Source organism: Pteronotus mesoamericanus, unplaced genomic scaffold (genome assembly GCF_021234165.1).
Source record: "Pteronotus mesoamericanus isolate MK-2021 breed Mesoamerican mustached bat unplaced genomic scaffold, CSHL_Meso_final contig_78, whole genome shotgun sequence".
Taxonomy (NCBI): Eukaryota; Metazoa; Chordata; class Mammalia; order Chiroptera; family Mormoopidae; genus Pteronotus; species Pteronotus mesoamericanus.
Window position 1 is genome coordinate 5578678 of NW_026555258.1, and position 11534 is coordinate 5590211.

Genomic DNA, 11534 nt, shown 5'->3' on the forward strand with positions numbered 1-11534 from the left:
TATCCATACAACAGAAGAGCATTTAGCAATAAAAAGAAATTTGCTCACAAGTCTTGAGACATGGAGGACACTTAATGCTTAATGGAGGAAGGAAGTCTGGAAAGGCTGCATGCCGTCTGATTCCAACTATATGACGGTATGGAAAAGGCAGAACTTCGGGGCCAGTGAGAAAGATCGGTGTTTGCCAGGGGCTTGGAAGGGGGTTGGTGGAGCACAGAGGATTTTTAGGACAGTGAAACTATTCTTTATAGTACTGAAAGGGCAGGTATATGACATTATGCACTTGTCAAAACCTATACAATGCACAACTCGAAGTGACCCCTAATGTAAACAATGAACTTAATAATGCATCAATATTCATTTAACTATAACAATATGTACACATTAAGGCAAGGTGTTAACTGGGAGATACAGGTAAATGGGAACTCTCTGCTCAACTTTCGGTAAGCCTAAATTTCTTTTTAAAAGTCTATTAATTAAAAGAGAGTAAATGAACGAATTTATAAAAGAATTGGATCAAATGATCTCCAAGGTCATTTCCAGTTTTGACTCACTATCCAGTTCTGGGCCTGGGCCGTAGGGTCCCTATGTATAAAACCGAGCTGAGGTTTGAGTGTCGCGCTCGACTGGAGCCGCAGGGCGGCTAGAGTGGTCCACGGAGCCGGAACAGCACACGAACTGCTGCCCACCTGGACAGCGGCCGGCAACGAGAACCTCCAACCTTTGTGCACTTTCTCGCAACCTGCGGAACGCGACCAGGCCCCCACTCTCCCGACGCCCCTCGGAACCTAGGCCACGCCCCCTCGCGCCTTGCTTCTCCGATTCGACGACTTGGGGAAGGTGTGGCCGGAAGGAGTGAGTCTGATTGGCGGGGCGGGGCTGAAAGCGTCTGGCGAACATGGCGGAGCGCGGGAGGAAGCGACCCTGCGGCCCGGTAGGTACCTGGAGATGGGACTCCTAGTGCAGGACACAGGGTGGAGGCGTGAGGACGAACCGCGTGGGGCCTGTGGCTGGGTCCGGCTGTGCCTCCTGCTCCTTGCTTGTCGATCGTCTTGAGGCCGGAAGCCCCAGGGTGTCGCATGCGTGTGGCCGCACGCGCGCCTGCCGGGATGAGAACTAGAGGTGGGAGCCGGGGTCTGAGCCAGAGGAGGGACAGCGTCAGGTAACCCATTACCCGAGCCCCTTGCCCAGATTCAGGAGGTGGAACCCTGCTCTCAATCCCGAGCATTTTTGTGGCTTATCTCTTTTAACTACTACCTGAGCTTCAGTTTCCTCTTCTCTCCAGTGGGAACTCATTCAGCTATTTACTGAGTGCTTACTACGTGCTAGGTCTGATCCCAGGCCCTGGGGTACAGCAGGTCCCTGCCCTCCTGACGCTCTCTTGGGACAGCATTGTGCGTGGATTCCCTGCAGCAAGTAGGACCCCCCTTGCAAGTGTGACCATTCAGCCTCACTCCTATACCTCTTCCTATTCCTCTAGGGTGAACACGGCCAAAGGGTCGAATGGCGAAAATGGAAGCAACAGAGTAAGTAAGGGGCTGGGGGTTACTGGGAGTGTCTGTGCTCACCCTTCCCCAGGCCGCCCCAGGCCACTCCAGCAGTGCACGATTAAGCTTTAGGGAAAGCCACCAGGTTTGTCCACTGTGGGCCCCACAAGATGGGAGGAAGGGGTCAGAAGCCCTGGGAGGCTCCCAGGCCGGCCTGGCCTGAGTGGGAGCCCTGACCCTGCCGAGAGGGCGTCATCTCCTGCACTGCTCCGAGGCCCTCCCCCCAGAGTCTCTCTCATCTCCACCAACTGGGATGTCTTCTTATGCAGAGAAGGAGGAGAAAAAGAAGTGGAAGGATCTTAAGCTGATGAAAAAACTGGAGCGGCAGCAGGCGCAGGAGGAACAGACGAAGCGCCAGCAGGAGGAGGAGGCGGCTGCACAGAGGGAGGACCAGGGTGAGCTGGTGCGGTCCTGGGCAGGGCGGAGAGCGTCATGTCTAGAAGGGGCCTCAGAGACCAGTGGGTCTAGACATCTTGTCTGGATGGAAAAACTGCAGCCCAGAGAGTGGGAGAGGCCCAGAAAACTGAGTCCTAACCTCCTGCTTAGGTAGATGTCAAGTCTGTGGGTGGTAAGCATCAGATATCATAACTTTATGCCTCCAGAACCTCATCATCATAGGGATAATTAATTTTTTTTTATTGAGCACTGTCTGTGTGTTTTAATGCCATTCTTCATTGAATTACTTTGAGTGCTCTTTTTTTCTCAGTAAATTATCTGTGTTCAAAACAAAACCACCCAAACAATACAGAAAACTATAAAGAAGAAAGGAAAAAGCCAGCAAACACTGCAGCGAAAGTTTCTCCAGATGTTATGTTACACCCACTTAAATACATGTAGAGAGATGTAAAGATACAGTTTTCAAAAAATGAGGCCACTTTATCCATGTACATGTGGACTTGGTTTTTCTCACCTTGCATGTCCTGCATGTTCTTCCACATTAGTGCATGTGGAGCTACCCTAACAAATTGTATCTTTTCCTTCAGCCAGACCTGAAGCTCTGGAGGGTCAGGGGCCCTTATCACATACCCTGAACGCCCAGTGGTTAACAGTAATGGTGGTGACACCATTTCAGACACCAGGGAAGCCCTTTATAGACGTTATTGCATGTGGCTCCCTTTGGACAACTCCGAAGGGGAGTGTGGTGGCCACTCTGGAGCCAGACGACCTGAACCCATATCTCAGCTGTCCTGCTTTTTGTGTGGCCTTGCGCCCTGTATATGACCTCGGGGCTGCAGGTTCCCCCCTCTTGATGGTGATCATGGTTTCCTAGGGTTATGAGGTAAATGTGCACATGTGAGAGGCACTAATAATAGATAATAACTTGCATTATTATCCCCATTTGACAGCTGGGGAACTGAGACAGTAAAGGGTAGAGGCGGGATGTAAACTTAGACCAGTGCCGCTGGCCACTCCCCGGCCTTGCCCAGTGGCCTGCCCTGTCCGTGGGAGCCTTCCCAAACACTGGGCCGTTTTGCATCTTGGGGAGATTGAGGCCTAGAGAACGGAGTTGGATCTATTTTGCTAATCTCAAAATTCCTCCCAGTAGAAAGATTCTCTAACTTTGGGCCTTGGGGACAGAGGAAGGAGGGGAGAGCATGGGCCTGGCCACTCAGACTGACCGGGAACACCCCTCCCTTGCCCAGGGCGGCACTACACTCTGAGCGTGGCCTTGCCTGGCTCCATTCTCGACAATGCCCAGTCGCCGGAGCTTCGCACCTACCTGGCTGGCCAGATTGCCAGAGCCTGCACCATCTTCTGCGTGGATGAGATTGTGGTATTCGATGAAGATGGCCAGGACGCCAAGTAAGAGGGCCATCCTCAGGGTCCTGGGGCCCAGGGAGAAGGGAGGGGCTACCGGAAATGACGTGGGCTGAGAGCCCTGCCCGAATTGCGCCCTTTGTAGCCCTGCTGGGTAGAGCTGCAAAGCCGGGCTCTGCAGAGGTCAGACTAGGCAGATGGGCTCTCGGAGGGAACGCAGTAGGCTTCTGAGCCCTGTCTTTCTCTCTCCAGGACTGTGGAAGGGGAATTCAAGGGAATCGGCAAGAAGGGGCAGGCGTGCGTGCAGCTGGCCCGGATCCTGCAGTACCTGGAGTGTCCGCAGTAAGGGGGTGAAGGGCGGACTTCCTGAGCATGAGGGAGGGGGTCGAGGTGCAGGGCAGGCAGGAGGTGGCCTTTCTGGGAACTTCCTGAGATCTGTGTCCTTTACTAGGTACCTAAGAAAGGCATTCTTTCCCAAGCACCAGGATCTGCAGTTTGCAGGTAAGGCTTGGGGGGGTCTGACCCCCATTTCCCATGGGTCATCCCCAGGCCCTGAGAAATTGCTGTACAGTCGGGAAAACAGGCCCAGGCAGAGCAGGCCTGTGTCTGGTGGCTAGCAGCAGGTCTGTGGCAGAGCGGGAACCTGGGCCAGGGTTCCCTGCCATACCCTCATGTGCTTTTGCACCTCGCAGAATCCTCCTGTCCCCTCCTCACCCACAGGGCTCCTGAACCCTTTGGACAGCCCTCACCATGTGCGTCAGGATGAGGAATCTGAGTTCCGGGAGGGCGTTGTGGTGAACCGGCCCACCCGGCCGGGCCGCGGCTCCTTCGTGAACTGTGGCATGAAGAAGGTAGGAATTGGAGTGGGGGTCGGACCACTTCCCAGACACAGCCTGGCAATGGAGGGCGGTTGGGGCGTGAGAGTGGGGAGCCCAGGACCCAGGCATCTTTGCCCACCAGTTCCCCACTGATGGGACTCAGTAGATAAAGCCAGGAGTGAAGTTACTGTTTCTTATTCTTTAAAAAGGAGATCAACAGAAAATGGTCCTTGGGCTACGAGCAGAACAAAACCCTGCAAACACAAGGGCAAAGTCACTCTGGAGCTGCTCCAGTGTGACGCAGAGCATTCGGTTGCCACCTGTTTACTTTCATCTCTTAGAGTAAGAGGTGGAGACATGTAAAGTTGCAGGGTCCCCTCCCCTCAAATAACCAGAAAGAACTGGTTAAAGGCAGACCAGGATGACCCAGAAACGGATGAACAGAGAAAAGCGTAAGCGCCCCTCGACGGAGATGAAGCGCCCTGTCCTGAATTCAGAATTGGCACAAAACAGACATCCCGGTTATTCATCACAGCTCCCACGTAGTCAGCATTCACTTCGTGCCAGGCCTTGGGCAGCATAACAATAGCTGTTGTTTGTGGAATGTTTTCTGTTTGACAGATGAGGAAACTGAGGCTCAGAGAGGTTAAGTGGGCCACTCCAACTCCTTTGGCTAGCAAGTGGCACAGCTACCAAAATGTAGAAAACTGGGTTTTGTCTACTCACGACACAGTTTCTTCCAGCCCTGCCAGGCCCAGAGCGTTCATTTTTTACCAGAGTATTGTGATAGTCATTTTGCAGGAATGTGGTCTCGAAAGCAGGTCTGGCCCAAGGGCAGGGGCAAAGGTTGACCTGCCTGGATCCCTTGTGCTCCTTGCCAGCCACAGATTCCGCACAACTGGGAGCGTGGTGACCCCTGCTGGCTCTATGGGGAACTACACCGTTTCTGGCTTCTCCCTAGGAGGTGCAGATTGACAAGAACTTGGAACCTGGGCTTCGAGTGACTGTGCGACTAAACCAGAAGCAGCTCCCAGGTACCTGAGGGCTCAGAGCCCCCTCTTTCCACCTCCTTGTCCCCTCACCCCATCTTCACAGCCTTTCTGCTCCCCTCCAGAAAGCAAGACCCACCGTGGAAAAGTCGTGTCGTCCCAGGACCCTCGCACCAAAGCTGGTCTCTACTGGGGCTACACGGTCCGACTGGCCTCCTGCCTTAGTAAGGACAGCGCTTCCTTCTGTGAATCTCCTCTGTGTGGCAGGCCACAGAGAGCCTTGCTTGGCCCAAAACTCAGACCAGAGTCCTTGTCCTGCCAACTTGTTCTGTGTCCTTGGGCCGCTGCCTTTCCTGCTCCGGCCCTCAGTCTCCCCGAGTGCTCGGCCTGCATGCCGTTAAAGGCTTCTGAGGGGAAGTATTGTATCACGGTCAATTGATAACATCTGCTGTGGGGTTGGGACTGGGGGCGAAAGGGCCAGATAGATCAGAGGTGCGGTACGTGTTCTCAAAGCTCTTTGCGACCACCCGCCCTCTGCTTGGCGTCCGCAGCCTAGCCCAGGTGTGAGCTCTCCCTGATCAGTGCCTGGCTTCCCAGGAACAGTGGCGGGCCTGGTGGCTCGCTCCCTGAGCCCCCTTCTCCGCACCCCGCCCCGCCCCGCCCCGCCCACATGCACATGGCCAAGCCGCTGTGGCTGGGGGAAAGCAGGGCGCCACTGAGCTGGCCTCGCCCCCAGGTGCTGTGTTTGCCGAGGCCCCCTTCCAAGACGGGTATGACCTGACTATCGGGACATCAGAGCGAGGCTCAGATGTGGCCTCGGCCCAGCTACCCAGCTTCAGGTGGGTACAACCTGGGCAGGAGCTGGGGGAGAAGGAACAGAACAGAGGGCCAGTCTGGTGAGGGCAGAACTGTGGACGGGCCCCCACCGTGTGCGGAAGGCTGCTCTCTGTGCGGCCTTGATGAGCAGCCAGCCGACTCCCCCTCCTGTGGGTGCCAGGCACGCTCTCGTGGTGTTCGGGGGCCTCCAGGGACTGGAGGCCGGAGTGGATGCTGATCCCAACCTGGAGGTGGCTGAACCCAGCGTCCTCTTCGATCTCTATTTGAACACCTGCCCAGGCCAGGGCAGCCGCACTATCCGCACAGAGGTGAGCCTGCCTGTCGCCCCCCTGCCCTGCCTCCAGCCCTAGGCTGTTCTCAAGGTTCAGCCACCAGCTGGGGCTTTGGGGTCTGTCCAAGGGCGGGACGCGACTCTCTCTGTGGCCTACCCTGCCAAGGCTACCCTGAGCCAGCCTTCCCCGGAGATGGGCTTCTCCCCCATCGGCCTCCCACACCGCAGACTTGTGGCGGGGGCTGGACACAGGTGAGCTGGGAGTGTGAGGTTCCCGGGTGAGGGTGCCTCCCTAGCTCAGTACCTGGGAGACCCCTCCCACCCCTGCTCCGGGCCTCCATTTCCTTCGCTGTATGATCAGTGGTCCACTTTCTCGAGTGTGACCACGGTGGACAGGGCAGCGTCCCCGTGGGGGGCAGGATGCGCTGGCTGAGAGCCTGAGCCGGTGTGTCCACAGCACCTGCAGCCCCACTCCTAAGCTGAGCACAGGAGGCCGTGCCTGGAATCTGCTGGGGACCAGTCTCACAGGGTGTGTCTGAACAGGTGGCCTGCCTCAGTCCACTTGTCCCCGAGGGCCCTGCTGGGACCAGGCGCTGCAAGCCTACTAGCCACACCTTCCCAGCAGAAACCCTGCTCCCATCCTTGCAGTGCCTGTACCAACTGAGGGCTTCCTGTCAGGGACCCTGAGCCTAGGAGGCCGGTGTTACGGCCATCCCCCTTTCACAGAGGGGGGACTGAGGAGCAGGGAGGTGAGGCCCCTCCGTGGCAGGGCGCTCAGCCAGCCAGTGGCAGGTCGGCAGGATGACACTGGGCCTGTCCCCGGGCCCCGAGGAGGGCCGCGGGCCCAGCCCCACGCCGTGCTTCTCCCACAGGAAGCCATTCTCATCTCCCTGGCTGCCCTGCAGCCGGGCCTCACCCAGGCAGGCGCCCAGCACAGCTGAAGGCTCCATCAGGCCCAAGACAGTGAAGAAGCAAGTGGCGAAGCCAGAGGTTCCTGAGGGTCACCTGGGACAAACACAGCCAAGATTTTCTCCAAAAATAACTACCTTTAATGCGACCCAGCCCCACACCCTCACAGTCTGGCTGGGCGGCTGTCCTCACTTGCTGCCTGCAGTGATGGCCTTCAGGCTGCCGGCCCTCGCCAGGATGTTCGGCACGAAGAGCAGGCCCGAGGCCCGCTCAATGCTCTCGATTGGCACCAGGAAGCGCTCCAGCGGGGTGGCCTCATCCACGGGTGCATTGGGCATCACATAGGAGCGGAGTTCGATTTGCCCACCTGCTGCCTCCAGGATCAACACCTTGAAGAAGTGGGTGGGCACTGCCACGTGGTTCTTGCCGATTACCTGGTACTTCACGTAGGACTTCCCGTCAGCCTCTGTCCTGCAGGCAAACCCAGGCACACGTGGCCATTCAGGGCTCCCAGGGAGTCTGCTTAGGCCCAAGGCCTCCGCTTCCAGGAAGCATTCCTTGACCTGACCCCCAACTTGGGTCAGTCTGTAGAAACACCCCCTCTTGAAGCTTCTGTGCCCTCCTTGGCTGCCCAGCAGACTGGGAGCTTCCTGCAAGGTAGACTCACTCTTGTCCCGTTTTCCTCATGCCCAACACTGGGTCAGGCAGAGCAAGTGGTGGTGACAATAAATTCTGCTGAACTAACCCAGCCTTCTAAACATCCACATTCATCCATGCAGACACCTGACATGCCTGTCTCTCCCTGTAGAGGGGGCCCGGCATGCAGCTGGATTTCCAGCGCCAGCACAGGGCCAGGTGAATGGCAGGTGCCCTGTGGGGCGACCTCGGGGCTGACCCCTAGCAGAGCGGGCTCCACCAGTGCAGGCCTGAGGGGGCGCTCGCCCATTCAGGGTTACCAGTGCCTCGGCCAGCCTATGCCGAGCCCTTGCTCTGGTGACCATCATCCCACTTTGTCCCCTACACAACCACGAGGTAGGTAACATGCTGTCCCCATTTCATGGGGGATGTTGAGGTCATTTGCCCACGGCACCCAGAGAATGGGTGACAGGGCCTGGATGCCCTCCCAGCCTGTGGGTTCCAGAGCCAGGTGCATCGCCGCAACCTGTCATCGCTCATCCGGTCTTCAGTGGGCCAGAAAAGTCACCGAGCATGCCCAGAGCATGTCCATCCCTTGTACCTGGGAGGCAGGGCTGCAGAGGGACAAGAGTGAAGTCTTGGGGGCAGGAGCAGGGTGCAGGAGGGCTGCTCCAGAGGAGACCAGGGGCAAGAGCCTGGTAAACGGTTTCTGTTTGGCCAAGACGGGTGGGTGTGGTGTGAGGTGATGCAGGGGAGGGGAGCACGAGCAGATGTGGGGCCTGGGGCCCACAGACAAAGGAGACACGGTCTCGGTGGGTGTCCTGAAGGTCTCTGGCTGCAGAAGTGAATTCAGGAGTCAGGCACAGAGTGGACAGGGGTGTTAAGAAGAAGCCAGAAGAGTCCTGGCTGATGTGGCACAGCGGACTGAGTGACAGCCTGCAAAGCAAAGGGTCCCTGGTTTGATTCCCAGTCAGGAGCCATGCCTGGGTTGTGGGCCAGGTCCCCGGTAGGGGGCACACGAGTGTCAACCACACATTAATGTTTCTCTTCCTCTCTCTCTAAAAATAAAACTTTTTTTAAAAAGCCAAAGATTGACCTGGGACAAACCTGGACAGGGTGAATAGGAAACCCTGGTGTCCCTAGGGCCCCCAGTTCTAACCTTACCTGGGCAGGAAGAGCGGCCCTGTGCAGACATAGACATTTTGGTAACTGCGGGTCAAGCTCCGGCTGTACTTCTCCAGGTTGTTCCAGGCATTCTGGTTGAGGTGGGGCACCTGGCAGGAGAGCAGGGGCTCAGAGATGCTGGCTGGGACCTTTCCCCCTGTCAGAGGGGCTACCCTGGGCTCCCAGCCTGGAGACTCCAGTTGGGTGATGGGACAAGCATGCAATGGAAACTGGTTCAAGGAATGAAAGTGATTCCTTCAGGGCATCTGGCTGTAAGGGTGGAGCCTAGACAGAGCTCAAGAGGGTGCCAGCCACCAACCATGCCCCCACCACTTCCTCCATATAGAATAGAAGGACAAGCATCCCAGATCTGAAAGCCCTTCCTCAGCTCCAAAAAACCACACTGAGGAAAGCGAGCTCTCCCAGTCTGTCCTTTTCCCCCCTTAACCACATGCAGAGCCCAGCTGGGACCATCATGAATCTGGTCCCAGTTCCATCTCTAGAGTGCTCCAGTCCTCAGCACAATATCCGGTCAAATGGATAGGAGACTGTATCGCTGGGAGAGCAGAAGTCAGGTCAGAGGCTCAGACCCCACGGGGTTCACGCTGGGCCCCACATCAGTCTTCATCCACTGGGGGCCAGGCTCTTGTGGGACCAGGGCTAAGGTAGGGCGGCTTGCTACTAACAGCTGACTGCCAGCGGATATCTTTCCATTTACTCCTGGAAAGTAGGCGGGGTAGGACTGGCTGAAAGCTCAGGGTCCACTAGACAAACTGCCGGGGTCTGTTCCCACACGTGTGACACTGGGCCGATCGATCACTTTGTCTCTTGAGCCTCAGTTCCCTCATTATACCTTATATTTATTGAATGGTTGTCATGGGCCAGAAGGGTTCTCAGTACTTTTATGTGCGCCGAGTCTACTGTAAAAAGTACGTAAGTAACAGTAATATCCCTTTTACAGAAGAGGAAACGAAGCCCAGGGGCTCTCGGGGTCAAACTGCAGAGGGTGCTCGGCGCCCAGTGCTCCGTTCCTCCAGCTTACAGCGCGCGGCGTGATTAGTAAGCACCTGACCAGCTCGCGCACTCGGCAGCTTCTCCGAACTTCCCCGGTTGCAGAGGGGCAAACCGAGGGTCCGCGGGATGAGGGGCTGGCCCCGCTTTCCGCCCCCGGGCCAGGGGCGCTACCTGGGGCGCGACGTTGCTCAGGTAGAAGGTGTCGTCCATGGCTTTCTGGCTCCAGCGGTGGTTGGCAGCGGCGGCCAAGTGGCCGCGGTCGAAGCCGCTGCCGCGGTAGTCGGCGTTGGTGGCGCGGTGGTACACATGCACCGACTCATCCTCGCGGAAGTCGCACGAGCGGCGGTCGCCATCGCCGCGAAGCCGCTCAGGCCGCAGCTGTTCCACCACCCAGAGCGCGTTGCGAGTGCGCGGATCGTAGCACAACACGTATGACTCGCGGCTCTTGAGCTGCGCCAGCCCGGGGAGCCCGTACTTAGCCAGCTCGCCGGGGCTGCCGCCCGCTGGGGTCCCAGGTACGGCAGGCACGACGGGCAGCTGGGCCGCCGCCGCCACAGGCAGCACGGGCAGCCGGCCCAGCAACCCAGGCGCCGGCCGCGCATCTGCTCGCCGTCGTCGCCAGCCCTCGGCAGCTGCGCCCAGCCCCGCGCCCAGCACCAGGGTCAGGCCAGCCCGCAGTGCACGCATGGCTCGGGAGGGCGACAGCAGCATAAACGTAGGGAGGCCCGTGGCGCCGGGAGAACGCCGCGACCTCCGGCGTCCGATCTGCGAGGCTCTTAAAGGGGCCGGGCAGGTCTGCTGGGCCCACCGCGGAGATGGGGCCGGCTGGGACGGCAGGCGGGTGCAACGTCAGTCCCTGCCTCTCACAGAGACTCGGAACGGCTTAGGCCTCTAACGAAGGGGGGCCGAGACCAGCCGGGAAAAGACGCCTTTTCTGTATCCTTTAAGATACGGACCTGGGATGGAGGAAGCGGGGCATGGCACTGGCGTTTTGGTTTGTGATTGGCCGCCTCCAGGCCTAGCTCCACCCCCGCCCCGCCTCTCTACGGGTCTCCACGGAGACGCCCCCTTCTGCGCCTGCGTGGAGCACCTACTTTATGAGTGCTAAGTGTGTGTGCTGGAGATCTTCCATCGCTACTTAATTTAACCGTCAAAAGAGCCTAGAGAAGGAACTTCTCGTTGGCAGAACAAGGACAAGACACCGGAGTCTATCCTCCTAACCATTACACCATAAGCCAAAAGTTCTAGAAGCTTGGCCAAGATTTCCTTACCTAGGGTGAGAACGCGGATGCAGGTGGCCGATCCTAATTGCTGGTCGTAACAGAAACTAGTACCATTCAGCTTGGCAGCATGGATGAAAAGCCTTAGAAAGATCTATACCTTTAAACCCACTTAGAGGACTTAGCTGGGGAAATAAATCGGGAATGCAAGTACGTATTTCAAACAGAAACTTCCTCACAATATTCAGAAATAGACCGGTTTCCAGCATTGTCAGCATATTAGATAGAATTGTATATATCCTATGGGTCATACAGCAACTTGCCCCCCACCTAATGTGAGGGGAGTGACAATACACAAAACTGTTTTATCA

General features: G+C 57.3%; 2 protein-coding genes across 2 annotated transcripts; one reads left to right on the top strand and one right to left on the bottom strand.

Annotated features, from left to right (window-relative positions):
- Positions 1-870: 870 nt before the first annotated feature.
- Positions 871-7271, top strand: SPOUT1 (SPOUT domain containing methyltransferase 1). The gene is made up of 12 exons (XM_054584266.1): positions 871-934; positions 1481-1526; positions 1817-1942; positions 3191-3350; positions 3558-3647; positions 3757-3806; positions 4026-4156; positions 5085-5157; positions 5238-5336; positions 5849-5951; positions 6110-6257; positions 7093-7271. Exons 1-12 carry the CDS (start codon positions 899-901, stop codon positions 7159-7161), a joined length of 1131 nt encoding a protein of 376 aa, XP_054440241.1. The 5' UTR covers positions 871-898; the 3' UTR covers positions 7162-7271.
- On the bottom strand, positions 7247-10874 carry ENDOG (endonuclease G). Its single transcript, XM_054584267.1, has 3 exons — positions 10115-10874; positions 8930-9039; positions 7247-7600 (listed from the first exon to the last, which is right to left on the bottom strand). The coding sequence occupies exons 1-3, from the start codon at positions 10652-10654 to the stop codon at positions 7318-7320; spliced, it is 933 nt and encodes a 310-aa protein (XP_054440242.1). The 5' UTR covers positions 10655-10874; the 3' UTR covers positions 7247-7317.
- Positions 10875-11534: the final 660 nt, after the last annotated feature.

Bases quoted from the DNA above. Each gene is read 5' to 3' on its own strand.
- SPOUT1 (XM_054584266.1), top strand. From the start codon at position 899: ATGGCGGAGCGCGGGAGGAAGCGACCCTGCGGCCCG. The intron at 935-1,480 runs GTAGGTACCTGG...CTATTCCTCTAG, and splicing joins GGAAGCGACCCTGCGGCCCG to GGTGAACACGGCCAAAGGGT. The intron at 6,258-7,092 runs GTGAGCCTGCCT...CTTCTCCCACAG, and splicing joins GCCGCACTATCCGCACAGAG to GAAGCCATTCTCATCTCCCT.
- ENDOG (XM_054584267.1), bottom strand. From the start codon at position 10,654: ATGCTGCTGTCGCCCTCCCGAGCCATGCGTGCACTGCGGGCTGGCCTG. The intron at 9,040-10,114 runs GTAGCGCCCCTG...CTCTCCTGCCAG, and splicing joins TGAGCAACGTCGCGCCCCAG to GTGCCCCACCTCAACCAGAA. The intron at 7,601-8,929 runs GTAAGGTTAGAA...GTTTGCCTGCAG, and splicing joins GGGCCGCTCTTCCTGCCCAG to GACAGAGGCTGACGGGAAGT.